We start from the raw sequence: 24,181 nt of genomic DNA, 5'->3' as shown, positions 1-24,181 counted from the left end.
AGTGCCCAGGACTCTGCAGCGGGTCGGGCGCCCAGGTCGGCGGCGACGGGGGCTAAAGGTCCGGCTGCGCGGGCCGGCGGCCGGGGACCGGGAAGGCCGCGAGGCCCGGCGGGATCGAGGTTCGGAGTTTGCGGGTCCGAGGCCCGGCCAGAGGTAAGCGGTGCCTCCTCGCCCGCCGGGGCGCCGCCTGAGGGCCGGGCACCCGGACTTCAACTTCTCAATTTTCTCAGAGATTAGGAAACACTTTGATGTTCCCGGGGTCTCGCACCCAGAAAGTGCAGCCGCAGATGGGGTTGAAGCCCAACTTCCTGTGCCCGCCTCTTCCTATCAGGACTGCACATCTAATGAGCGTTGGGCTTCGGACAGGCGTACAGAAGGCGCTCGATACATGCTCTCTTTGTGAATGAGTACAAGCAATCCGTCGTCCACAGAGAGGGAGGTCCTGACCCTCAAGCTGGGGACGCCAGAGATTCAGACACTTATTGAGCTTTTACTATGTGCTCCGATGGGCCAGCATGTGGCTTCATTTTGCAGATACCGGGTCAGAAGCTCAGAGAGGCGAAGTGACCTCCCCAAGGCCGCTCGGCTCTGTAAGTGGCCGTTACCGGATTGGAAACTTGCGGTGTCCGGTTCCAAGTAGGTGCCAAGTGAAGTTCCGGAAAACAAGAGAAGAGGGGGAAAGTCACCAGGTAAGAAAAGAGCGCAGGGACGGGCCTCTTCCCTTCTTTTCTTCTGGGGTCTCCCCCTCCCCCTCCTGCCTGGTCAGGTCCTTGAGAAACATCTGTGTAAAGAATTACAAAAACAAACAAACAAAAAAGCCCAGTGTGGTTTTCTGGACTTCGCTTCTCGTGAGGGCAAAAACAAAGCATGCTCGTGTACATAACATGTGGGAGAGCCAGAAGAAGGAAATCGGTGTGCCCAGGACCTGTTTTTGTTTTGTTTTGTTTTGTTTCCAGTTTGATTTCCTTGGGAGGAAAGAAAGCTGGCTTTGCCCTGGTGTCGAGGTAAAAGGCAGATGCTAGGACCCAGCTCAGCTCGGCTGCTAACAGGCTGTGTGATTTTGAGCAACGCACTTCCCTCTGGGCCTTGATTTCCCCATCCCAGGAGCTGTGGGCTCTGGGACCTCCCTACCATGTGACTTTGGGCAGGTTAGGGAACTCCTCGGAGCCCCGCTCCCTCCTCTGTGCAAGGGGCGGGGACGGTGACCTCTCCACCGCTGTCCTGAGGGCTGGATGAGAGAGGTGAGGCACAGCGGCTGGGGAAACAGACCTGGCTCTGTGCCCAGGTTTGCTCATCTGTAGAATGGAAATAATAACAGTGCCTTTTCTTGGCCAGTTCTGGGAATTCAGTGAGGTCATCTGTGATAAGTGCTTAGCTCACTGCGGGACCTGCAACCGCACTGCTTCGCCGTCCTCAAATCGGTGGCCCAAAGGCCAAGTGCACCCCCACGAGTATGTTTCCGTTGTTTTGAGGGCTTGCCAAGCTGCCCCCCCCCCCCACTGCCCTCTTCCCATATTTGTTTCACCCCCCTGGTCCCTGGAGCTAGAATCCCCTTGGAGTCCCAGGATTCCTCCTTGCAGCCCTGAGGGTCCCGGCTCAGGCTAGGGGGTGGGCGTAGGTGGGAGAGGCCTGCGTCTCCATGGAGACGCTACCTGGGGGCTTAGGAAGAAGGGCGTAACTAACCTGCCCGCTGGGTGAGTTGGGTCCCTCCAGAGAGCCTCCATCCAGGGGGTGGGTTTCTACATTTGGCTTTCCTTTGGCGGGGGCAGGACGGAGGGCAGCTCCTCAGCTGAAAACGTTTTCAGTCCCCTCCTGCTGGGGCCTGGGCTCTTTGGTGACACTGTCCCTCGTTCTCACCTCACCCTGCAGGCCACTGGAGCTAGCAGCTGTTTGGAAGTGAAACGCTGCAGAAGGGGAAGGGGAGAGCGCCGGCCAGGCTCCGTGGGGGCCGATGACCCGCAGACAGAAGGATCTGCACCGGGTGCTGAGTTTGTTTCTTGTGCTGTGGATGGTGGAGACCGTGTCCGGGGCCAGGGGCCCATTTACAGGGACCCACATGAGCTCCCCGTTTTCAGCCTCAGATGTGAAGCAGACCCCCACGGCAGACGTGTACATCCAGGTAGGAAGCTGGCATCAGGCGGGGGTATATTCCCCCGATCAACGAATATTTGTTGGGTCTCTGCTATGTGGCAGGTACCCAGCTGAACCCTGGGACATACCAGGGAATGATAAAGACAAAACTCCCTGCCCTCAGGGAGCGAACAGTCTTCTGGGAGGACAGATCAAGGAGTAAAACATGTCAATTTCAGGTGGTAAGACGTTAGCGGGAGCTGTGATGAGGAGGGTGTATTTTCAGTGAGTTCCGAATGGGTGGTCACAGGTGGCTTCTGTGAGACACTGACCTCTGAGCCAAGCCCCGAATGGAAAAAGGAAGTCACTTATACAGACATCTGGGGAAGAAAGAGCATTCCAGACAGAGAGGACAGCAAGTGCAAAGGCCCTGGGGCAGCAGCAAGCCTGGCATGTTCCTGGAGCAGTGAGGAGGCCAGAGTGGCTGGTACAGGGCGAGTGAGGGGGAGAATGTTAAGAGATGAGGATGGAGAGGTAGCTGTGGCCAGGTTAGAAAAGGCCTTACAGGCTGAGGCTAGGAGGTGATATTTGTTTACAATAGTTGGGAGTCCGTGGAGAGTTGAAAACGGAGTGTTGTCAGAATCTGATTTATTTCTTCAAAAGAGCTCTCTGGCTTCTCTGGGGTGAGTAGATTGAGAGGAGTGAGGGTGGCAGCAGGGAGAGCAGCGGGGGGGGGGGGCGGGGATCTGGCATAAATGTTGGGGGCACACTGCATGGGATCTACCAACAGATGAGGTGGTGGGAGAAAGAGAGATCTCCAGGGGGGGACGGTGGTGCTGTTGACTCGGATGCATGGAGGGAGGAGAAAGGCAGATGTCTCAGTGAGAGGCAGGAAGTCCTTCTCCAAGACAGGGAGGGTGGGGGCCATTGAGACAGGCTGCGGGAACTTGCATCACGCCATTCCGATGTCTGCGAGCAGGGGAGAGATCACAGTAGATCCCAAGTGAAAGACTGAAGGCAGGGGACTGGTCACCGTGACCCCTGGAGTCCCCGCCATTCCCCCTCGGGAGAATGGAATTACAAACTCCTCCCTCTTGCACGGAAGAGCTGGGGGTGTTCAGCGCCCACGCCAGTGTTGTAGGGCCGCAGAGTACCTTCGTGCCCACCCTCGGAGGCAGGTGAACGGGTAATTATACCCATTTTACAGATGGGAAAGTGGTTTGTGGTTCGTGTGGTTATAAAATTCACCGCAGCCTCTCGGGGCATGCTCCTCGGGGGCAGGAAAACCGGAATAACTTGTGGCTTGTGCCAGACAATCTCTGAGTTATTGAGCACTTAGGCCAGCACGGAGGCACGCTCAACAAACTCTCCCCCAACTCCCCCCCCATTTAGGGACACATCTCTGCCATAGATGAGGATGCTGAGGGTCCGGGAGGGGAAGCCAGAGCCAGGAGAGGGCCAAATACTCCCCTGGGTGTCCTTAGTGACTCAGGGAATGGGGAGGAACCGAAAAGTCCACCCCAGACTCAGAGCAGTGCCACCGTGAATTTGCCACCCCAGGGCAGAGAGCTGGGGACGGGTGCTGCTGGGCTTTAGGGGAGGGCATGACTTCCTTGGGATGGGGGGCAGGCACGCTGTAGAAGAATGTGATTCCGGAGGCTGATGTGGGGGACCCGCCTTGCTGGCTCGCTCTGATGTCAGGGAAATGAAGACAAGCCGGGGCTGGGCCTGTCTCCCTGGCTGACCCTGAGGACAAGGAGGGGGGAGGGGGTGCGGGCTGGAAGGGGAGGCTACCCCTGCCCCACCGGGCTGGTTCCCCAGGAGCTTCAGCTCGTCACTTTTGGAAAGAGCTGAGTTCGAAACCGCCCTTGGGCAATCACTTTGCCTCTCTGTGCCTCCGTTTTCTCATCTATCAAATGGAGACAATTGTACCAACCTCCCAGGTCTGTCACGAAGACCGAGTGCGATGGTGCCCGGCACAGCGTGTGGCAAAACAGTTGCTGAGGACCTACTGTGTGCTGGGCACTGTGCAAGGCTTTGGTGGCGAGGTGGGCACTTAACAAGCATGTAAGCCTACGTACGAATCGCTGGGGACTTCAGAACACATAGGTGCTTGGCAGGGGGGGCACCTGGGGTGATGAGAATTTATAACCTGGGGGGGGGGGATCCACCCTAGGCTGGAGGTAGTCGGGGAAGGCTTCCTGGAGGAAGCATCTGGGGAACCCAAGAATTGGAGGATGAATGTGGATGAACGCGGAGGAAGAAGGCCGGGGTGCAGCGGCCCCCAGGGAAGACATGCGCAGTAGATACAGCAGTTGCCTCGCCTGAGAGCCAGCCAGCAGGGGTGGGGCCGTGGCCAGAGGGCTCAGAGACCCAACATCTCCCCTCCCCCAGTCTGAGGTCGGTGGGAGTTCGCCGAGGGCTGGAGGGGGTGGAGGCACGATTTGACTACTGGTTTCTCTTTAAATTACGGTGCAACATACATAACCTCAAGGTCACCGTCTTTTCACTGTAATGCGGCCGCCGCACCCCCGTCTGTCCCCTCCCCATCTCCCCCTCCCCCAGCTCCCCCCCCCCCCCCCCCCCCCCCGTCTGCTTTCTGTATCTACGAATTGGACTGGTCCACGCACCTCCGATAAACAGAGCTGAGGAGCGTTTGTCCTTTCGGTGACTAGCTTCGTTGCACCGAGCACAGCGCCATCCATTAGGGTCCCCATGCGGCCCGTCCGTCGTGTGGTGGCGGCGGCATTTCCCTCCTTCTGAAGGCAGAGTCCTAGGCCACCGCATGGATATGCCACACCTCGTGGTCCGTTCATCCCTCCGGGACCCTGGGGGTCGCTTCTACACCTTTGGGCGGTTTGTGAATAGTGCCGAGGAACGTGGGTGTGCTCGTCTGTCTCTGAGACCTGGGTTTCTGTTCTTTTCGGCATATACCCGGAAGTGGATTTACCCGATCTGGTTTTTTCCCAGTTTTATTGAGATAGAACGGACATCCGGCACTGCCGCCGTTGAAGGCGTCCGGCATCACGAGTTATGTGAAGCGAGGACAGGAAGCTTAGTTAACATCTCTCGTCTCATATAGATGAAAGAAAGAAAAAGAGATATATATATTTTTCCCCCTCATGATGAGAACTCTTAGGATTTATTGTCCTGACAGCTTTCATACGTCCCAAACAGCAGCGATCACTCGTCACCACGTGGTGCCTTTCCTCCCTGGACTGGTAATTCTCTTAATTTTGGGGGGGATCTGCCCCACCGTTGTTTTCCATTCCCACCAACAGTGCGCGTGGGTTCTGATTTCTCCCCATCCTTGCCAATACTTGATATTTTCCAGGTTTGTTTGCTTTATATAGCATCCCTCCTAATGGGGGTAAGGCGGTATTTACAAAGCTTTTTTTTTTTTTTTTTTAATTCTTGGGGGTAACATTTATTCCTCTTTGAGAGCCAGAGAGACCCAGAATCCCAAGCAAGCAAGCTCCGGGCTCCGAGCGGTCGGCACAGAGCCGGACGCGGGGCTCGAACTCACGGACTGCGACTTCATGACCTGGGCCGGAGTCCGACACTTAACCCACTGAGCCACCCAGGTGCCCCTCAGAGCTTTTAAAAGTTTGAGAAAGGGGAGGGAAATCCTAGGCTGCAGACCCGACAAAGGGCAAATATCCATCATACAGAGAGCTTCCAACTGAAAACTCTGGCAGTTTGAAGAAGGAACACACATGACCGTTCGCGCACGAGAAGGGCACTTGGCAAGTAATCAGGGACTTGCGATTTAGCGACAAGGAGGTTCCTACCGCGCTGGCCTGGACAGGACTTAGTGAGAAGTACTGTGTATAATAAGTAGGGTCGGGGGCGGGGATTTTGGCCAAACCCAGGGAACCTTTAACGTATTTGTCTCTGCGAGAGACGTGGGCAGGGCCCCGCCCCTATCCTTTGGGCATTACCGTTTTTTGCTGGGCTGCTCTTGACCTCCAGTTGCCAGCATCTTTTTCTGGAACTGCCCCTAAGCATGGTGGGAAGAAGTGCTGGGGAGCCAGCTAGTGACCGGTAGGAGTCGGTGTATAAATACCCCAGCTCCCTTGCCGGCGGGATTACTAGTCCAAGGTGGGCGTGGTCCCAGCCCAGGCTCACTGGTAGCTTTCTTTTCCTTCCCCACCGCCTCATTTTGGGAGTTGTATTCAATACAGCTCCCAAATACTTTTTTTTTTTTCATAAAAAAATGTGTTTTTCTTCCAAATACTTACTTATAAATCCTTGTGTCCCGGTTGCTTCTGGAGGAACCCAGACTATGATACACTCTGACTCAGCCCTTTTACTTCTAGAATTCTCTCTTTCAAAATCGTTTCACATGTACTCAGAGAGTCACATGCAAGGAAGTTTATTGTTGGCAATATTGAAAAATCAGACACACCCATAGGCCTGCCAGTAGGGAAATGTTACCTCCCCTGTGCATCCTTCAGAGTATAAATACTCCTCCGTTGTTGCTAAACAGATCGGCAGGGAGAGGCACCTGGGTGGTGCAGTCGATTAAGCGTGCTGACTCTCGATCGCAGGGTGGTGAGTTCAAGCCCTGCGTTGGGCTCCGCCCTGGGCATGAAGCCTACTTGAAAATTAAAGAACTGAAATATATCGGCGGGGAGTCTAGGGGGAGTGTGATGGTTAAGGACAGGGTTCTAGAGGCTCAAACCGACTGGATTCCCACCCTGTCTACCACTGAGTGGACCTGTGCACCGGGCACGATAATAGGGCTTTCCTTGAAAGATTGTGGGGCAGGTTAATTGAGATACATTTTAAGCTCCTGGCCTACTCAGAACGCTTTGACTTCTGTCAGCTTCTTCCTCGTAATGTGTACCGATATATTAACACACGGCGTGTATGTGAAGTGATAATAGCACATTGTAAGAAGAAGAGATTGAAGACGGATCCGCTTCTGTAAAACAAGACAAACTGTGTACTAGGATGTATATACAAGGTCATTATGCCTGTCAGGTTACTCAGGAAACCATCGGTGGGTGGGGCCTTTGGGAAGAGGTGGGATTGTGGCGGGTGGGGAAGAGAATGGGGGATTTAGAAATCCGTACATATTTGTGTTTGGAAACCAATATGTATTCGTGACTTACTTGTGTTAATTTCAAACACGAGTTTATTTGAAAAAATTAAAGTATGCGGTTGGCACTTGGGGGGGGGTGGCGGTTAGGGGTCGGGCCGAAGGAGCTTGTCTTCAGCTGCTTGGATGGTCCCGGTCCGGCTGCCCTCAGGGCGTCTACCCCTGACATGTCTCCCCCCCCCCACCCCTGCAGTGTCGTGAGGTGTGCGGCCTGAACGTCTCTGACCGCTGTGACTTCATCAGGACCAACCCTGACTGCCGCAGCGAAGGGGGTTACCTCAACTACCTCGAGGGCATCTTCTGTCACCTCCCGCCCAACCTGCTCCCTCTGGCCGTCACCCTCTATGTGAGGCCCTGCCCCGGGGAGCTGGTGAGAGGGGCCGGTGGCCCCGGCCGGACTTAACCCTCCCTCCCCTCTCCGGCCGCCCCTCCAGGCTTTTTGGCTGCTCTACCTGTTTCTGGTTCTGGGAGTCACCGCCGCAAAGTTGTGAGTTTGGCCTTGGGCTCTCGGACCTGCTTCTAGATGGGAACAGAGCCCCCGGGGGGTTGGCATTCGGGTGACCCCGTGTTTAGGAGAAGGAGGTGGGCAGGGACCACCCGCCGGGGAGGCCCACACTGGTGCCTTTCTCTCCGCAGTTTCTGCCCGAACCTGTCAGCCATTTGCACCTTGCTCAAGCTTTCTCACAATGTGGCAGTATCCTTTTGTCCGGGGCCTGCACCCCGGAGGGAGGGAGGGAGGGAGGGCAGTCCGAGGGGTGGCTGGGAGACAGGGCGGTGTGGCTCGTGGCCCAGGAAAGGCCCGGCCGGGCCGGGGGCCCTGGTCTATGTCCCCTTGACAACCCCCCCCCATGGCGTCACCTTCCTGGCCTTTGGGAACGGTGCACCTGATATCTTCAGCGCCCTGGTGGCTTTCTCGGATCCGCGCACCGCCGGCCTGGCCCTGGGGGCTCTGTTCGGTAAGAGTGGCCCGGCTGGGGGGGTGGGGCAGCGGGAGCGGGTGCAGGGCGGGCTGAGCACGCCGTCCTCTCCCCCAGGTGCGGGTGTGCTGGTGACCACCGTGGTGGCCGGTGGCATTGCCATCTTGCGCCCCTTCACGGCCGCCTCCAGGCCCTTCCTCCGGGACATCGTTTTCTACATGGTGGCCGTGTTCCTGACCTTCACCGCGCTCTACCTGGGCAGAGTCACGCTTGCATGGGCCCTGGGTGAGCAGCCGCGGGGCTGGGTGGGTCATCCATCACCCAGGGCTGGCGGGTGGCAGGCCAGTGGGGCACAGGTCCCTCTGGGTTCCCAAGTGAGGGGAAACCCTACTCAAGCTGGTCTGAGCAAAAAAAAAAAAAAAAAAAAAAAGGAACCTACAGTTCAGATAACCAAAGGGGGGCAGGGCGGAGACTGGGGTGGTGTTGCAGACCTTCACGATGTCACATTTTAACAAGCAGTAGAGCCAGGGTACTGACGGTGGCCGTCGGGGTCCTTGCTGCGCACGCGTTCCACTCCTGACTCAGGTGACGCGGGTGGAGGCACAATTTATAAAGGGTTACGGACACCCACGAGGGGCACTGAGATGCAGAGACATCTGGGGATCAGCACAGTAGGAGCCCCGGAAAGGGCAGGGCATGCTAGCCGGAGCCTAGTGAGGACTGGAGGTCTAGACCTGGTGCCACCAAGGGCGAGAGCGACAAGTCACAGAGGGTCCCGCCCCGCCCGAGACCGGGCACCACGCCGGGGAGGGAGCCTGGAAGAGAGGGTGGCAGACCCTCTCCTGCCACCTGCTGATTTGCTGGCGGGCCCCCTGCTGGCCAAACCCGGCACAGCCGGAGCTCGGGGGGCTGCGGTCTTGGGGCTCCCGCTTCCCAGGGCGCAGAGCAGGACACCCGCCCTCAGCGCTCGACTCAGGTCCCGAAGGCCACTGTCTGTGTCGGGCGTCTCCTCTTTGATTTCCAGACCGTGGGGGGCAGGGAGGGGAGGTGGGCCAAGGAGAGCAGAGTGGTGGGGTGGGGGCTCCAGGAAATTGCCGTTTCCCTGCGGGCGCGGGGCTAGGTTGGCACAGACCAGCGGCACCAGGCACCAGGGGAGCTGACAGCCCTTTGCTCTGGGCCCGTGGCCAGGATGCCGCTTGGTGACGGCCCGCGCCCTTGTCCGCAGGCTACCTAGGCTTGTACGTGTTCTATGTGCTTACCGTGGTTGTCTGCACCTGGCTGTACCGATGGCAGCGGAGGAGGTCCCTGGTCTATTCCATGCCAGGCACCCCAGGTAAGGGTCTGGGTCGAGCTCCCGAGAGAGGCCGGCGGGGGCTGGCCCCCTCTGTGCCCTTCGCTGCTCCCTTAGATCTCTGGAGGCCAATGTCATCGTCCAGCTCCTCTGTGTACTTTTTCTACCCGTTCTCACCAAGGTCCCGCCTCCACACTTTCGCCGGTGCCGGTGAGGCCTCTCCCCCAGCTGCCTGTCCAGGTTCTCGAGTCCCTCTTGCTCCGTGCTCCTTCCAGGGCGACATCCAAGAGCCGTCACGGCTCACATCCAGTGACGCTGCCACATACACAAATACGCGCGTAACACCCACGTACGCAAATACATGCACAACACACGTGCATACACGCACGCGCAGCCGACCCTTGAGCAACACGCGGGTGCCGGTGACTCCCCCTACAGGAAGTCTGCCATGATTTTTCCTCTCCTCCCCGGTGGGAACTGAGCCTTCCGATTTCAGCACCCACCACCCCTGTGCCGTCTTCCAGACCCATCATAGCCCATCAGGCTGGAGGAAGAGGGAGAAATGAAGCCCGGAGAGGGCCCTTTTTTTTAATTTTTTACGTTTATTTATTTTTGAGACAGGGAGAGACAGCATGAACGGGGGAGGGTCAGAGAGAGAGGGAGACACAGAATCTGAAACAGGCTCCAGGCTCTGAGCTGTCAGCCCAGAGCCCGACGCGGGGCTCGAACTCACGGACCGCGAGATCGTGACCTGAGCCGAAGTCGGACGCCCAACCGACTGAGCCACCCAGGCGCCCCCCGGAGAGGGCCCTTAAGGTCACACGGAGGCAGAACTAGGGCTGGCCGTGACTCCTCACTTGAGAAAGACCATTTTGATTTTAGGCCCCTCTTTGCCGGGCTCAGGCTGTAAGCGTTCCAGAGGACTTCCAAGGAAAGTTCCAGACTGACAGAGAAACATGGGATGGGTTCCAAATTCTGGAAGGTCCCAAACTGAAGTCAGCAAATGTTTGAATTACCTCTTCCAACGCCCTTACGTTACATTTGAAGATGTTTTTTGAGTTAGACTTTCTCACTCGGTAAGAATCCTGGGCGTGCGTAGGGATTCTGAGCAATCCGAGCTCCAGAGGGCCTGGACGCTTGGGCCCTGGACACTGCCCTGTCCCGGGGCTGTCCCGCGCTGGAATGGTGGTGGAGAGCGTCCTTGCTTCCTGGCCGGCTCGTGTGAAACACCCCTCTCTCCTACAGAGATGCTCTCAGACTCTGAGGTGGAACCAGTGTCTTCCAACAGCTACGACTACAGTGAGTCTGGTCTCCGTGCCCGGCGGGGGTGGGGGTACCAGGGCAGGGCTGGGGGTAAAGAAGTGGGGAGGGGAGCGGGGTTCCTGGAAGCTGAGCCAGCCGCACACTCCCCCTTGCACACCCAGGCGAAGAGTACCGGCCGCTTCTCTTCTATCAGGAGACCACGGCTCAGATCCTGGCCCGGGCCCTCAACCCCCTGGATTACAGGAAGTGGAGGAACAAGTCCGTGTACTGGAGGGCCCTCAAGGTGCTCAAGGTAGGAGGGGGGCCCCTGGAGCCAGGCTCACGGCTCCACGACAGCGGCGGGGCAGTGGCCGCTCAACCTCCTCCAGCTAAATGACAAGGGAGGGGCTGGAGTCTGCTGAGACCCTCTCAGAATAGGTTACCTGGGACTTGATGGGGAAACTGAGTCATAGAGCTTGGCTGGGGGCCTGACCTGGGGCTCGGCCCCCACCGTGGAGGAAGGAGAGCCTCTGGGACAGAGGGAGAAGGGGAGGGGACCCCTCCTGACTGGGCAACGGGGGTCTGGGGCTGGGTCAAGGTGAGCTCCAATGAGAATGAGATTGAGCCGTTCTGACCATTTGCTGCTTCCCCGGGCTAACGTGTCCTGAGGTGTAGACCTGAGCGGGGTGCCCAGGCTGGTTTGCAGCTGCCTTTCACCACCCAGAGCAAAAGGGGCGGGGTCTCACCTCCCAGCCCTATCTCCTCCCGGAGAGAACCTGGAGGCCGCCAACGCGGAGACATTTTCGGCCCCTCTGTTCCAGGAGGCACGTACCACACACTTACCCGTCCTCCACGGTGGCTCCTGTGGCATCGTGACCTGGGGCCTCTCTGAGCCTCAGTTTCCTCCGCAGCAAAATGGGGACAATGATACAGTGCCCTCCTCCTGGAGTGACTGTAATTGTGAGGTGCTGCTACAGCAATGCCCTTCAGGAAACAGCCCCCCAAATCTCACCGACTTACGACGACCGTCTTTTTTTCTCATTCAAAGGCCTGAGGGCTGTCTGGGGGGACTTCAGGCTGTGTTCGGAGGTGTAGGTCCACCCAGCGTCTCATTCTGGGGCCCGTGGGTGCTGGGGATGCGCCCTGGTCTCGGCAGAAGAGGCCAAGGCCAACTTCGCAAGCGCGGTTCAAGTCTCTACTCCCATCACCTTCGCCGACAGCCCGTTGTTCCGAAGCTCGTCACACGGCCAAGTTCAGTGGGGCAGGGCGACGTATCCTGCAGACTCCTATCACTTGGCAAAGCGTGTGGGTGTTGAATTCTGTCGCGGGAAGGGATTGGAGCATCGTGAACAGTATCGAGCCTATCACGGTCGCTGTGACAATTTAATAAAAAGTAATACGCGGAGGGCTGGGTCCGCTGTCTTAACAGGCACGCTCCATTTCATTGCACCTTGCTTTATTAAGCTTCACAGACACCGTATCTTTTACAAGTTGAAGGTTCGCGGCCAGGCTGTGTTTAGCAGGTCTGTGGGCACCCTTTTCTTTTCCTTTTTTTTTTTTTTAATTTTTTAATTTTTTTTTTAATGTTTATTTATTTTTGAGACAATGTGAGAGACAGAGTGTGACCAGAGGAAGGTCAGAGAGAGAGGGAGACACAGAATCTGAAGCAGGCTCCAGGCTCTGAGCTGTCAGCCCAGAGCCCGACGCGGGGCTCGAACTCACGGACCGTGAGATCGTGACCTGAGCTGAAGTCGGACGCTTAACCGACTGAGCCACTCAGGCGCCCCTAATTTTTTAATGTTTATTTATTTTTGAGAGAGAGACAGAGCATGAGCAGGGGAGGGGCAGAGAGAGAGAGGGAGACACAGAATCTGAAGCAGGCTCCAGGCTCTGAGCTGTCAGCACACAGCCCAACGCGGGGCTCGAACTCAAGAACCGCGAGATCGTGACCTGAGCTTAAGTCGGACGCCCAACCGACTGAGCCACCCAGGCGCCCCTGTGGGCACCACTTTTCCAACAGCATTTGCTTATTCTGTGGCCCCGCGTTACGTTCTGGTAATTCTTGCGATATTTCATACTTCTCATTATTATTATATTTGTCGTGATCTGTGGTCAGTGCTTAGCAGTCGGTGCTTATGACTCGCTGAAATCTCAGATGACAGTTAGCATTTTATAGCAACAAAGTATTTCCTTAAGTAAGAGATGTACATTTTTGTAGACACAGGGCTACTGTGCACTTAATAGGCGACGGTGTAGGGGAAACATAACTTCTATGTGCACTGGGACACCAGAACGTTCATTTGACTCGCCTCGTTGCGACCTTCGCTCTAGTGAGGTGGTTGGGAACCAAACCCACGATGTCTCTGAGGTTTGCAAGTCGGCAGCACTCTGTCCGTGTTATTACCTAATTTAGTTACTGGCTGAAAACACAAGGTGTGGAGTCGGTCAGAGCTGGCCCCGTATCCCAACTTCCCGTACCCTTCCGTGTGTGTTTGGAGAAGTTCCGTAACCTCTCTGAGCCTCAGTTTCTTCGTCTGGAAGGTGGGAAAAGATTAGTTCCCATGCACGGGGTTGTCGTCAGGATCAGCGGGCGAGGTGCTGTGGTCAGCCGAAGAACGGCCCCCCGCCCCCCGCCCCATGCCTGCGTCCTGCTCCCTGGAAACATGACTATGTTACCCTCATGGAAAAAGGGATTTGCAGCTGTGATTAAGGATCTTGAGATGCAGAGATTTTCTTGGATTATCCAGGTGGGCCTGGTGTCATCACCAGGCTCTTTCTAGGGAAGGAGGGGGGCGGGGGGGGGGGGGCGGGGACGGAGTCGGAGGAGATGTGATAAGGAAGCACAGCTTGGCGTGACCCGGGTGGGGGCCGCAAGCCAAGGAATGCGGGCGGCCTTGGAAGCTGGAAGAGGCAAAGAAACGAATTCTCCCGCAGAGCCTCCGGAAAGAGGTGCGGCCCTGCCAGCCCCTTGATTTTAGGAGCCTGTTCCCCAGAACTTGCCGGAAGGCACTCCGTCCTGGCAAAGGTGTCCCAGCGGCACTAATACAGGCAGTTAGCCTGGGCCTGCCCAAGCCTTCGCGCAGCCCGCTGGGACGCGGGCCTCCCTCGTGACCTCCGTCTGCCTTCGCCCACTTGACAGCTGCCCGTGGAGTTCCTGCTGCTGCTCACCGTCCCAGTTGTGGACCCCGACAAGGACGATGGCAACTGGAAACGGCCCCTCAACTGCCTGCACCTGGTGATCAGCCCGCTGGTCTTGGCCCTGACCCTGCAGTCGGGCGCCTGTGAGTATGGTCCCGGGCCGGCCCCCCTCCCCCCGCCCCCCCATTCCGGGCCACGTTTCTGAAGGCAGAGTTGCCTGGATGGCAGAAGGGCGTCCCCGGTGGGGGGTGCCTGCTGTCCGAATCACGGCCGTCCCCCCTGTTGCCTGCTGGGGCACCTGGCTGGGGAATTCGAGTTTTCTCCCGTCTGTGCCAGGCTGCCCTCGCCTTTTCCGACCTGTTCTGGCTAAAGAAATGCCCAGTGTTATCAGGTGTCTCCCAACTCCTGCTGTGCAGGCTTCTTTCTATTACGTGCTGCCCATCCCTCTGTCCCCTGGGCATCACGTGGAGGTGGGGGGGGGGGGGACTCTGGTGACAAATGCAAATGCATGGCCGGGTGTCAGCATGAGACAGCTCCCAAGTTCCCTGGGGGTTTCCTCTCTGATTTGGGTGCGGGGGGAGGGGGGGGAGGAGGCACAGAGACTGTCCAGCAGGGCAAGGTGTGATCCCAGAGCCGAGAAGGGCGCCCCCTGGGGGTGCCAGCCGTCTCGTCCCTCAGCCTTTCATTCCCTACTGAGCGGGAGGGTCTCGTCTCGGGTCAGGGCACCCCCGGGGCCTTGCTCTCATGATCTCCGTGGCTTCTTAAAAGAGTAGTTCCCAGGCGTCGGTCACTCATGAGCCATCTTCTTGATTTTTCTCCCTCTGTGTACCGTTAAGTCTGACATTTTTCTTGAATCAGCTGTCCTTAAACTTACATTCGCTGCAAAGGAAACTGTATCAGCCTCACCAGTAGGAAACTGGCTTCATTGCCGATACATGCAAGGTAAATGCACAGCAAAAATTAAGCTGGAGAGCCCTTTGTTCCAGAGGCTGGAGAGCCCTTTGTTCCAGAGGGCGTTCAGCAGGTGTCAGAGACGTCACAGACCCATTAGCACCAAGGGAGACTTTCTCTGAAGGAGGAATCCCTCCCCTGAGATGTGATTCTGGCACGACAGCGTCTTGTCCACATACCGACACCATCTGGTGATAGCAGGTCCATCCCGGGGAAATTCTGGTTCAGGCTAACGCGTTTGTGACCCCCCTGCTGGGCTGAGCACCGCATAGCGGGGCCCCCGGACTCGGCTCCCTGCCGGAGGGGGTGTTGTGTCTGTCGTCAGAGTCTCCCAGCCTCCCTCTCTAGACCACCCCCAGAGCCCTCTTCCTGAAGGGCCACTTTTCATATGTGGTGGTCGCTTCTCCGCTCCGAGACCTCCGTGGCTCCCCAGTGCCTCTTGGTACAAGTCCACACCCCCGCCGGCCATCCTTCAAGCCCGCCGCCTTCCCCAGCCTCTTCTGCTCATGCTATACCAACCACCTGCTTGGTTCCTCCCCGGTCCAGCTCTCCCCTCTCCTCCTGTGGCCCTCATGCCCTCTCTCTGCTTATGACCCATATCCTCAGCGCCCGAAGAAGCCCTTCCTGACCACCCCACATCCAGCCACCTCCTAAAATTCCCCTAGGACAGGCTTAGCCAATACAGGGGAAGGGGCCCCTGACCCAGGCGTCAGGTTCCAAAGCCCAGACCACGTTCTGCCAGAATCGCCTCCTGAGATTCCGGCACAGTGTGCTGGGGACACGATTCTGTGTATCAGCTCCCTCGTGTAATTCTGTCGCCAGCTGACGCTGGAGAGCCCGTGAGCTAGACTGAAAAAGAACAGGAGGAGAGTCTGGTCGCCCAACCCTCCACTGCCTTCGAGTGGTGAAAAGGGTCACGTGCGGAGAATTCCAGCGTGTGCTGCCTGCCCGTAGGTGGGGCTTTCTCCTTTTCGTGTTTTGCTCTGAAGCCCCCGGAGCTCACATAACTCTCACTGGGCTCCTTTGGGGAGCGGGTTTGTCGAGAGAGCAGACGCGGGGCCCCGGGGTCAGTGGGTAAGAGGCAGGGGCTCTGTCTTTAATTTCTCTGCCCCCTTGCGGTGCCCGGGACAGCACTGGGCACATTGCGTGTCCAACGACGGAGTGCAAGTGACTTTTATCCCTGGGTCTCTCCGCCAGCCCTCTCACTCACTCTGGGGAAGACGTGTGCCCTCCAGGAGGCGCGGCCACGCGGAAGCAGCGGTCCCAAGTCCCTCTCTTGCCTCTCTGCAGACGGCATCTACGAGATCGGTGGCCTCTTTCCTGTCTGGGCCGTGGTGGTGATTGTGGGCACAGCCCTGGCTGCGGTGACCTTTTTTGCCACGTCCAACAGTGAGCCTCCCAGGTTTCACTGGGTAAGAATCTCCGGTGCTCCGGGGTGGGATGAGGGGACACTGGAATCTTCCAGAAAGATGTCTGTCCGTGCTCCCGGGGCAGTTAGGCCAGTAATCACTTTCCGTGATGACAGGTCTTTAAAGCCACCTTTGAGACTTTTGGGTTTGTTTGTTTTTTTTTTAAGTTTATTTTGAGAGAGAGAGAGAGAGAGAGCACGAGTGTGGGGGGGGGGGCGCAGAGAGAAGAGGGGGAGAGAGAGAGAATCCCAGCGAGCCTTGAACTCACCAACAGTGAGCCGAAATCAAGAGTCAGACCCCTAAGTGAGCCACCCAGGTGCCCCACACTTTGGACAGTTTTGTACCTGTTGAAGGTTCTTTTTTTCTTTCTCTTTTTTGGAGCAGCTTTATTTTATTGAGATGTAATTCACACATCCTGATGCAACTCACCCCTGTAAAATATGGGATTCGGTGGTTATTATCATATTCACGGAGTTGTGCAGCCATCACCATTATCAGTTGGGGAGCGTTTCAAGACCAAAAAAGACACCCCACGCCTGTCCCCCACCCCCTGGCCACTGCCAGTCTGCTTCCGGTGCCTGTGGATTCGCCTGCTCTGGACTTTTCGCAGACACATACGTACACAATATGTGGCCTTTTGTGACTTTGCGTCGTGTTTTCAAGGTCGTTCCGGGCATGAGCCGGGATTAGTGAATCTCTCCTTTTCGTGGCTCAGTGCCATCCATCGAATGGCGATGCAGCACATTTAGCTTATCCGTGCATCATTCACGGACGCTCTTTCTGCTTTGGGGATGTTACGAGTAACACCGCTGTGAACTTGCGTGTAAAAACGCGTGGCTGGGAGGTTTTGTTTCTCCTGGGTGTATTCCTAGGCGAAACGGTGGGGTCACTTTTCGAGGGATTGCCAGACTCTTTCCCGCTGCAGGAAACCCCTGTGTCTCCAATAGCCAGGTTCCAGGGATAGAATTGTCCGGTGTTCGTGGGTGGGTTTTTTTCCATTCGCTCCACCCTGCAACACCCTGAGGAATTTTTAGGCAGTTTGTCCAGAGTTTACTCTTAAGCGTTCACTTAAAATGTTCTTTTTTTTTTTTTTTTTTTTTACTATTTATCGATTTTTAAAAATTGCGGATTTCAAGGCATCGGCACACGCTCCAGCAGGGAGCGTACCTGATGCGGAGTGAATGAGACCAGTGACAAAGGACCGCGTGTTGTGTGCAGCCGTGTATATGGCGTGTCTAGAGCAGGCAGGGAGCAGAGTAGCAGCTGCTGGGCACCGGAGGGAGGTGGGGTGCGCTGGGGAGTCCCCGCTAACGGGGATGGAGTTTCCATCCCATAGCTGAAGAGAGCTATGACAAAAGAGTAACACTGAGCTAGCATTTTACTGAGCACTTACTGTGTGCCAGGCGCTCCCTGCTTTGAATCCGTTAACTCATTTATGCTCGTGACAATCTCGGGGGGTAGGTACTGTGATCATCCCATTTTCCTGATGGGGGAGCTGAGGCCGTATCCCTGCTGGGCACCGGCCTTGGGCCATCAGCGCACCGTTCCCTCCCCAGCTCTTTGCTTTCCTGGGCTTCCTGACCAGCGCCCTGTGGATCAACGCAGCCGCCACAGAGGTGGTGAACATCTTGCGGTCCCTGGGCGTCGTGTTCCGGCTGAGCAACACCGTCCTGGGGCTCACGCTGCTGGCCTGGGGGAACAGCATCGGAGGTGACGCAGGGCCGGGTGGGCTTCTGGGATGAGTGCCCGCATTTCACTGTCCTTTGCTCCCCTGGCCAGAGTGCCTGTGGGCATGTGCTCGGGCCCACTGTTGCTCTGGAGTGACCATAACTGGTCATAGGGGTGAGATGGCCTGGACCGTATCTGGGCCAGGAGACTGTAGAAGCCCTCGCCTCTTCCCCCTTGTCCGATGGGTAGACATGGGGCTCCCCGTTACAGCCAACCACGCTGAACATGTACGTGGGGTACGCCACCTACGCGGGCATTCACACACGCACCCATATACCCTTCTCTAACTGCTGCCGCCGGGTAGGGTTGGCCAGGTTGTGCACTGCACAAGAGCATTCAGACAAGGAGTCAGGGGGGCTAAAATGCACATCTTCCATTCACCTTTCGGGGTACCTTTTTCTAATTTGCATAAAGGTGCTATGTGTGCTGGCCGTAATGGCATGTCACACCCCGGGTGGGAGGGAATGGGACAGAAAGAATGAAGGAGGGAATCATGTCGTGGGAGGCCGTGGCCGAGGGCCCGGCCAGCTACCGCAAGGCCCAGATGGGCATTCGTGGGTGTTTGTTGACCGAACGACTGTGGTTAAGAATTAGGGAGCGAATGACCAGAGGGCCAGGGGGAGCCACTCCCCGCCCCTCAAGGGGGTCTCTCGTTTCCACGCAGACGCCTTCTCAGATTTCACGCTGGCCCGCCAGGGCTACCCGCGGATGGCCTTCGCAGCCTGTTTCGGGGGCATCATCTTGAGTATCCTTCATGGGGCCGCCCTCCCCTCGGCTCTGGTGGCCCGGCCTCCGAGGGCCGCGGGCGTACTCGGCGCCCCACCCCTGCGATTGGCCCTTGCTGTACCCCCTGGGCAGGTGACGGAGCTGCCCGAGCCTTAGTTTCCTCATCTGTAAAATGGGCGTGCTGAGAGGACTGACCTCAGAAGGGCTGTTGTAAGGATTGAATGAGGCGACAGAAATGCTTGGTGCCTGGTGAGCCCCCAGTGGACGGCAGATACTCTTTTTCGTAGACGCCCCCATGCCGAGCTTATGCGGGCCCTTTGGAAGACCCTCTTCCCTTTCTTATGGACATCGTGGTCTGTAGATGTTAGGGGTGGCCAGCTTTCTCTTAAAGGGCCGGAGAGTAAATAGTTTAGACTTTGTGCGCCCTGCCAACCTCTTTTGCCACCACTTGACTCTGCTGTGGTCGTGTGGAAACAGCCATGGGCAACACGGATATGAATGGGTGTGGCTCTGTCCCAATAAAACTTTATTTATAACAGCGGCCCGCGGGCCGCTTGGCCTGGGGGCTGTAACTCGCCACACCCCGGTCTGTGCAGGAAAGACAAGGATGAGCCCCCCCACCCCCACCCCGGGGCTGAGAAGAAAGGGCTTTAAAAGTAGACGGACTCGGGTTCCGGCTGCAGTGCCACCACTCGCCAGCCGTGTGACCTCGGGGCCTTGCACACATCTTACTCTCCGAACCTCAGCAGTCTGTAAATTCAGAATGGGTTGGCGTGGAGACTGATGACGGGGTAAAGCACCCAGGGCGGTGCCCCGGCACATAACGTGTGCCCAGCAAACGTGGGCGGGGACTGGCCGTTTGTCACTCCTTGGCCGGCCAGGGCCTTCCGGGGGGTGGCCCTTTGAGACCTGGTCCTGGCTTTCTGGCTGTGGCTTCCCCTGAGCCCTCAGGTTGGGGTGGGAAGGAAGGAGCCCTGCCCGGAGCGGCGTCCCTTGAACGACACCTGTAGATGGCCTTGACCTGTGCTCCGTCACAGGTCGCCTCCCCTAGCCGCAGGGAAGCCCATTGCTTACCAGGGACCAAGCACTTCTGCAAACTCATTTCCTCCTTGCAGTTTGAGTGAGAAATGTACATTAAAAGGGGCTAAAACTGGAAAGGGTCCCCTCAGGGTTTGGGGGGGCTGGGGGTGCATAGACCACAAGGGAAGCCGGGGGGCGTGGGGTTGGGGTTGTGGGGCGTTGTTCCAGCAAACTTCCTGAGCCGGGCCGCAGATATCCTGGTGGGAGTAGGGCTGGGCTGCCTGCTCCAGATCTCCAGGAGCCACGCGGAGGTGAAGGTGAGTGGCCAGACCCCTGTGCAAGGGGCCCCTTCTGGGATTTTTCTTTCTTTCTTCCTTTTTTTTTTTTTTTTTTTTTTAAGCAGCCTTCACACCCAGTGCGGAGTCCCACGCGGGACTTGAACTCACGGCCCTGAGGTCAGGATCGGAGTTTCTCTCTCCTCATCTTTCTCCTGTCCCCCAGTGCGAGAACATTCCCGTCTCAGCAGCATATGCTTGCTGGGGAGAGGTGTTACCTGAACTCGTGACAAGTCGGAATGTGTAGAATATTTTTAAAACAGCCTGAATGCAGGGTTGAAAAAAAATGTATTCCTTGCAAGTTCCCAGGGTAATTAGGCTATAGCTTTGCGGCGGGGGTGGGGGTGGGTGGGAGTAGGGGGTCAGGAAGGCCCTTGGATTTATGTCCCGGTCAATCACTTTAAGTCTCCTGCCGTGTGACTCTGGGTGAGTTAGGACATCCCTGGGCCTCAGTCTCCTCACCTGGGAACTGGGTGAGATGGCACCCCCACAAGCTTCCTGGATAGCATGCGTGAGGCAAGGGCCAGGCCGAACCCCTTTGCCCAAACTGCCCACAGAGGACAGGCCAGGAGGGAGGATTATTAAATCAGCCCCAGCGGGGAGCCTGGGAAATTTGGAGAAGATTCTGAGACGCACTGAGTGGAGGTTCGTAACGCTTCAAGGATGCCCGAGGGGTGCATGAGACCTCCTGTCGCAGGCGTTCCAGCGGCTGGGGGCTTTCCAGCGGGTGGGGGCTGGAAACTGCGTTTTAAAAGCAGCTCCCTGGGGACGGATGAAGGTAGGTGGCTTGAGAAACCCTATTCCAAACAAGGTGGAAAAGGTCAGCCCTTACCAGGACCAGGGAGGCAACCAAATCGTGTGGGCGATTCACGTGGGCCTCATGTGGCCAGATAGTCCACATTTTCTAGAGAAGAAATCAGGATTCCCAGGGGAACTTTCTCGAGTCTCAAACGTTGCTCAGGGCAAACGGGAAGCCGGCCAGAGGCAGATTCGACCCCGCCCCGGCCACCAGTTCGCATCGTGCCTCGGGCATCTCTGTTCTTAAGGACCCACCGCCCGGGCCCCCCACGCGAGAGCAGCTGGGGTGCTGTGGGGCTGAAAGGTGGCGTTATCAATGGGAACCGTCACCCATGCTTTCCCTGAGGGGCTCTGCTTGGCGGTGACTCTTGCGGCCAATGGCCTGGAATTAGCTGGCGGCAGGGCCAGCCTTCGAGGTAGCCACGCCCACAAGCAAACAGCTACCCACCGCTTGGAAAGTTTGCTTTTCTAAAAGGTAAACACGGGCTGCACATTTTGTTTAGACGCTTCACGGTTTAATAGGTTTCTTTCATGATCCATTCCCGGGCAGTTCCAGTTAATGAGGATTTAGGGTTGGCTCCCCAAGGGGCCGATTTCTTCCTTTCTCTTGCTCTTTGTGGGGTGTGTGTGTGTGTGTGTGTGTGTGCATTCCACTGCCTTTGTGCGGAGTTTAGGGATGGAGGGCATCATGGACGGATGGCCAAGGGCTGGTGTTGGGTGGAAAACGCAGCTGTTCTTAAGCACTACTTCGCCTATGATTCCGTTTCTGGTTTCAGGACGGACGTGCGGGTCTCCGTGTGTGGATCCCACGCGTGTGTGCATGTTCGTCCCTGGGCGGGGAGGCAGGATAGGGTGTCGTTAAGAGCTTGGACGGGGACGTGGGCTCTGGCACCAATTAGTTTCCTCGCCTGTGCCTTGGGGTGAAGACGCTCCCCTCACAGGTCGTCGGGGGAGGTCCTTACCCCCGACGCACAGATGAGCCGCTACGTGGAGTGGGTGAAAACACCCAGCACAGCACCCAGTTGTCGAGTCCCCCGTGGATGTTAGGCGAATGCTAAGTCCAGGAGGCAGGGAAGCAGGGAGAGGGTCATTTCACTTCTTTTCGCTCTTCTGTATCGCTCGAGAACTTTCCACCACCTGCACGGAAGGTGCGTATGTAACAGACCGTGTTAGTTTCCTAGGGTTACCATGGCAAGTGACGACCAGTTAGGTGGCTCAGAGCGTGGAACTTGAGGGCGGGGCGTGCCATCCCACGGGGCCAGAGCTCCCGCACCTGGCGAGGGGTGGGTGACGGACTGGTGGCCGCGGTGACCCCGCCTCTCCCCCGATCCCCCCACAGCTGGAGCCAGACGGACTGCTGGTGTGGGTCTTGGCGGGCGCCCTGGGCCTCAGCCTCGTCTGCTCCCTGGTCTCGGTCCCACTGCAGTGCTTCCAGCTGAACAAAGTCTACGGCTTCTGCCTGCTCCTCTTCTACGTGACCTTCCTCGTGGTGGCCCTGCTTACGGAATTTGGGGTGATTCACCTGAAAAGCGTGTGAGTGACGCCGCGTGGCCGGCGCCGCCTGGTGGCCGGGAGGTGTCACTGCAGGCAGAAAGATGGAAGTCGGGCCCCGGTGGGGGGGGGGGGCCGTGAATGGGGCCCCCGCCCTGGGCGGGGCGACCAGCTAAGCCTTGTTTCCGGGACGTCGGAGACCGGGCCTCGCTGTGGAGAGAGTTGCAGACAGAAGGCAGACGTCCTTGGATGATCGGCGGAGCCACTCGGAGGCTGGGGTTGGGGGTGAAGGGGATGACGGAGTGCCTTCCAAGCTGTTATTGGAAGACCACCGGCGTGTCCGGGGCCTGGAGTCACGCCCTGCTGCCTTCCCGCATCTTCTCAGGGCTCACTCAGACCGCTGCAGAGCCCGGGCTTAGCCAGAGTGACTCAGAGGGCGGGCACAACACCACGGGCCTCAGGCCATCGGGGCTGAGTTCTAGAGCTGCACCATCCGACAGAAATGGAACAGGAGACACCTGCCTGACTTTGAGATTTCCAGTTGCCACGTTAATAAAAGCCAAAGCAAACGGGGGGGAAATTCGTGCTACCATACGTATGGCTCAGTGGCCCCAAACTAGCAGCACGTGGCTCTGGCCCCCTCAGCGGCCACCGTCCTGGACGGCACAGCCCTCGACTCTACCTCCGGGACTGTCTGCCGACTGTCGCAAGCGCCTCTGTGCCCTGAGCTTGGGTTTTCCCAGCTGTGAAACAGGAGTCAATTGACCGTGGCCCTGTGCCTACCTCAGGGGGAGCCCCGGGCCGGGGTCACAGTGCCCGAAAGCTCCGGGGACAGAATGAGTGCTCCCCAGTGCCTTCCCGCTGTCCGCCGCTGACCTGACTTTCCAAGGAGCACCTACCTTCTCAGTTTGCCCGGCCGCCTTATGCCGGCGGTGGCAAAGGGGTCCAACTGTCTTTTTTCCAGTGAAAAAGTCATTAAATATTTCAAGTGTACAGAAAGGGACACACCCAGCTCTTACCGGTTCTTCCTTCCCTGGGCCAGGTGACGAGCGGCTGGTTCCAGGGCCAAAGGCTCTTGGGCCTGATGGATCTGTGGCACGTCCAGGGGTGGGGCTGGGGTGGGGGGTCAGGGGCAACCATGGACGAGCCCCCCTCCTCTTTCCCCACAATACGGGAAGCCACGGGACGGCACCTGACGGAAGTCACGAGGCGGCAGCCACGTTTACAAAGCAGAGGCCTTTATTAATGTGCCAGAAATCTGGAGACACGGTGGGTTTTCTAGGTAACAAAACACCGATGTACAAAACCTTGCAGCGTCGCTCCCGCTATCCATACAAAATGATTGTCACATGGTGTGGAGTAAGGCTGGGTGGGGGGAGGGAAGCAAGGAGGAGGGACCAGATGGCGTCCCCCCAAAGCGGGGCAGGGCACAGTGCCATCGCGGCTGCTGGCAGGTTGCGGGACCCAGGGCGGGTTGGCGAGGCGGACCTCGGTTTCACTCAGCTATGACGTGGGAGGTGAGGGCATGTGAGCTGGATGATGTCCCAGGCCCCTCAGAGCTCACAGTCCTGGGTGACCCCCAGGGGCCAGCCGTCCTTAGCCTCAATGACAAGGGCGCCCACTACCAACGGGAGTCTGGCCCACGGCATCCATCCCATCCCCCACACCGGGGGCCTCAATGACCCTGGCGCCCCTCCCCGGTTCCCCGGGGGGAAGGGACTAGAATGAGGCCCAGGCACTGAGGGCAGGGGACCTATCCTCCTGTGTAAGCTGTCCCTCGACTCCTGCTTCCAAAATACCCATTTCAATACACAAATGCTAAAAGGCACCCAATTGTGCAAATAAATAAAGTTCCTTCTCTGGAGAGGGCAAAGGGTTACGGCCTGGTGCAGGGCTGCCTGGATTGGCTGGTGGCCCTCCAGAGCCGGAGAGGACGATGCCAGTCTCCTGATGCCCCGTGG

The 24,181-nt window shown here is 57.6% G+C and overlaps 1 protein-coding gene and 1 long non-coding RNA gene across 8 annotated transcripts; one reads left to right on the top strand and one right to left on the bottom strand.

Moving 5' to 3' along the window:
• SLC8B1 (solute carrier family 8 member B1) lies at positions 1–23,258 on the top strand. Of its 7 annotated transcripts, none has more exons than XM_042962488.1 (18): positions 1–153; positions 535–689; positions 1,870–2,119; positions 4,014–4,118; positions 7,368–7,520; positions 7,609–7,661; positions 7,811–7,868; positions 8,025–8,130; positions 8,209–8,376; positions 9,317–9,424; positions 10,628–10,681; positions 10,807–10,937; positions 13,764–13,905; positions 16,004–16,125; positions 17,679–17,832; positions 18,515–18,595; positions 19,849–19,913; positions 22,069–22,352. In XM_042962488.1, the coding sequence occupies exons 3-18, from the start codon at positions 1,952–1,954 to the stop codon at positions 22,264–22,266; spliced, it is 1,866 nt and encodes a 621-aa protein (XP_042818422.1). In that variant the 5' UTR covers positions 1–153; positions 535–689; positions 1,870–1,951; the 3' UTR covers positions 22,267–22,352. The 7 variants fall into 7 exon arrangements, with proteins under 7 accessions (XP_042818422.1, XP_042818421.1, XP_042818416.1 ...); XM_042962482.1 differs by lacking the exon at positions 4,014–4,118 and adding an exon at positions 22,606–22,733 and having other exon boundaries at positions 2–153; positions 22,069–22,262; XM_042962483.1 differs by lacking the exon at positions 4,014–4,118 and having other exon boundaries at positions 2–153.
• On the bottom strand, positions 21,223–21,903 carry LOC122232645. The gene is made up of 2 exons (XR_006210018.1): positions 21,692–21,903; positions 21,223–21,559 (listed from the first exon to the last, which is right to left on the bottom strand). It is a non-coding gene; the product is annotated as an uncharacterized LOC122232645 (long non-coding RNA).
• Positions 23,259–24,181: the final 923 nt, after the last annotated feature.

This window comes from Panthera tigris, chromosome D3 (assembly GCF_018350195.1).
Source record: "Panthera tigris isolate Pti1 chromosome D3, P.tigris_Pti1_mat1.1, whole genome shotgun sequence".
Taxonomy (NCBI): domain Eukaryota; kingdom Metazoa; phylum Chordata; class Mammalia; order Carnivora; family Felidae; genus Panthera; species Panthera tigris.
The sequence above is the reverse complement of the archived record's forward strand: the minus strand, read 5'-3'. Positions and strand labels throughout refer to the sequence as shown.

Excerpts from the sequence above, each read along its gene's own strand:
- SLC8B1 (XM_042962481.1), top strand. The coding sequence starts at position 1,952 with ATGACCCGCAGACAGAAGGATCTGCACCGGGTGCTGAGTTTGTTTCTT. Across the intron at positions 8,131-8,208 it reads GGCCCTGGGGGCTCTGTTCG|GTGCGGGTGTGCTGGTGACC; the intron begins GTAAGAGTGGCC and ends CCTCTCCCCCAG. Across the intron at positions 17,833-22,068 it reads CTGGGGGAACAGCATCGGAG|CTGGAGCCAGACGGACTGCT; the intron begins GTGACGCAGGGC and ends ATCCCCCCACAG.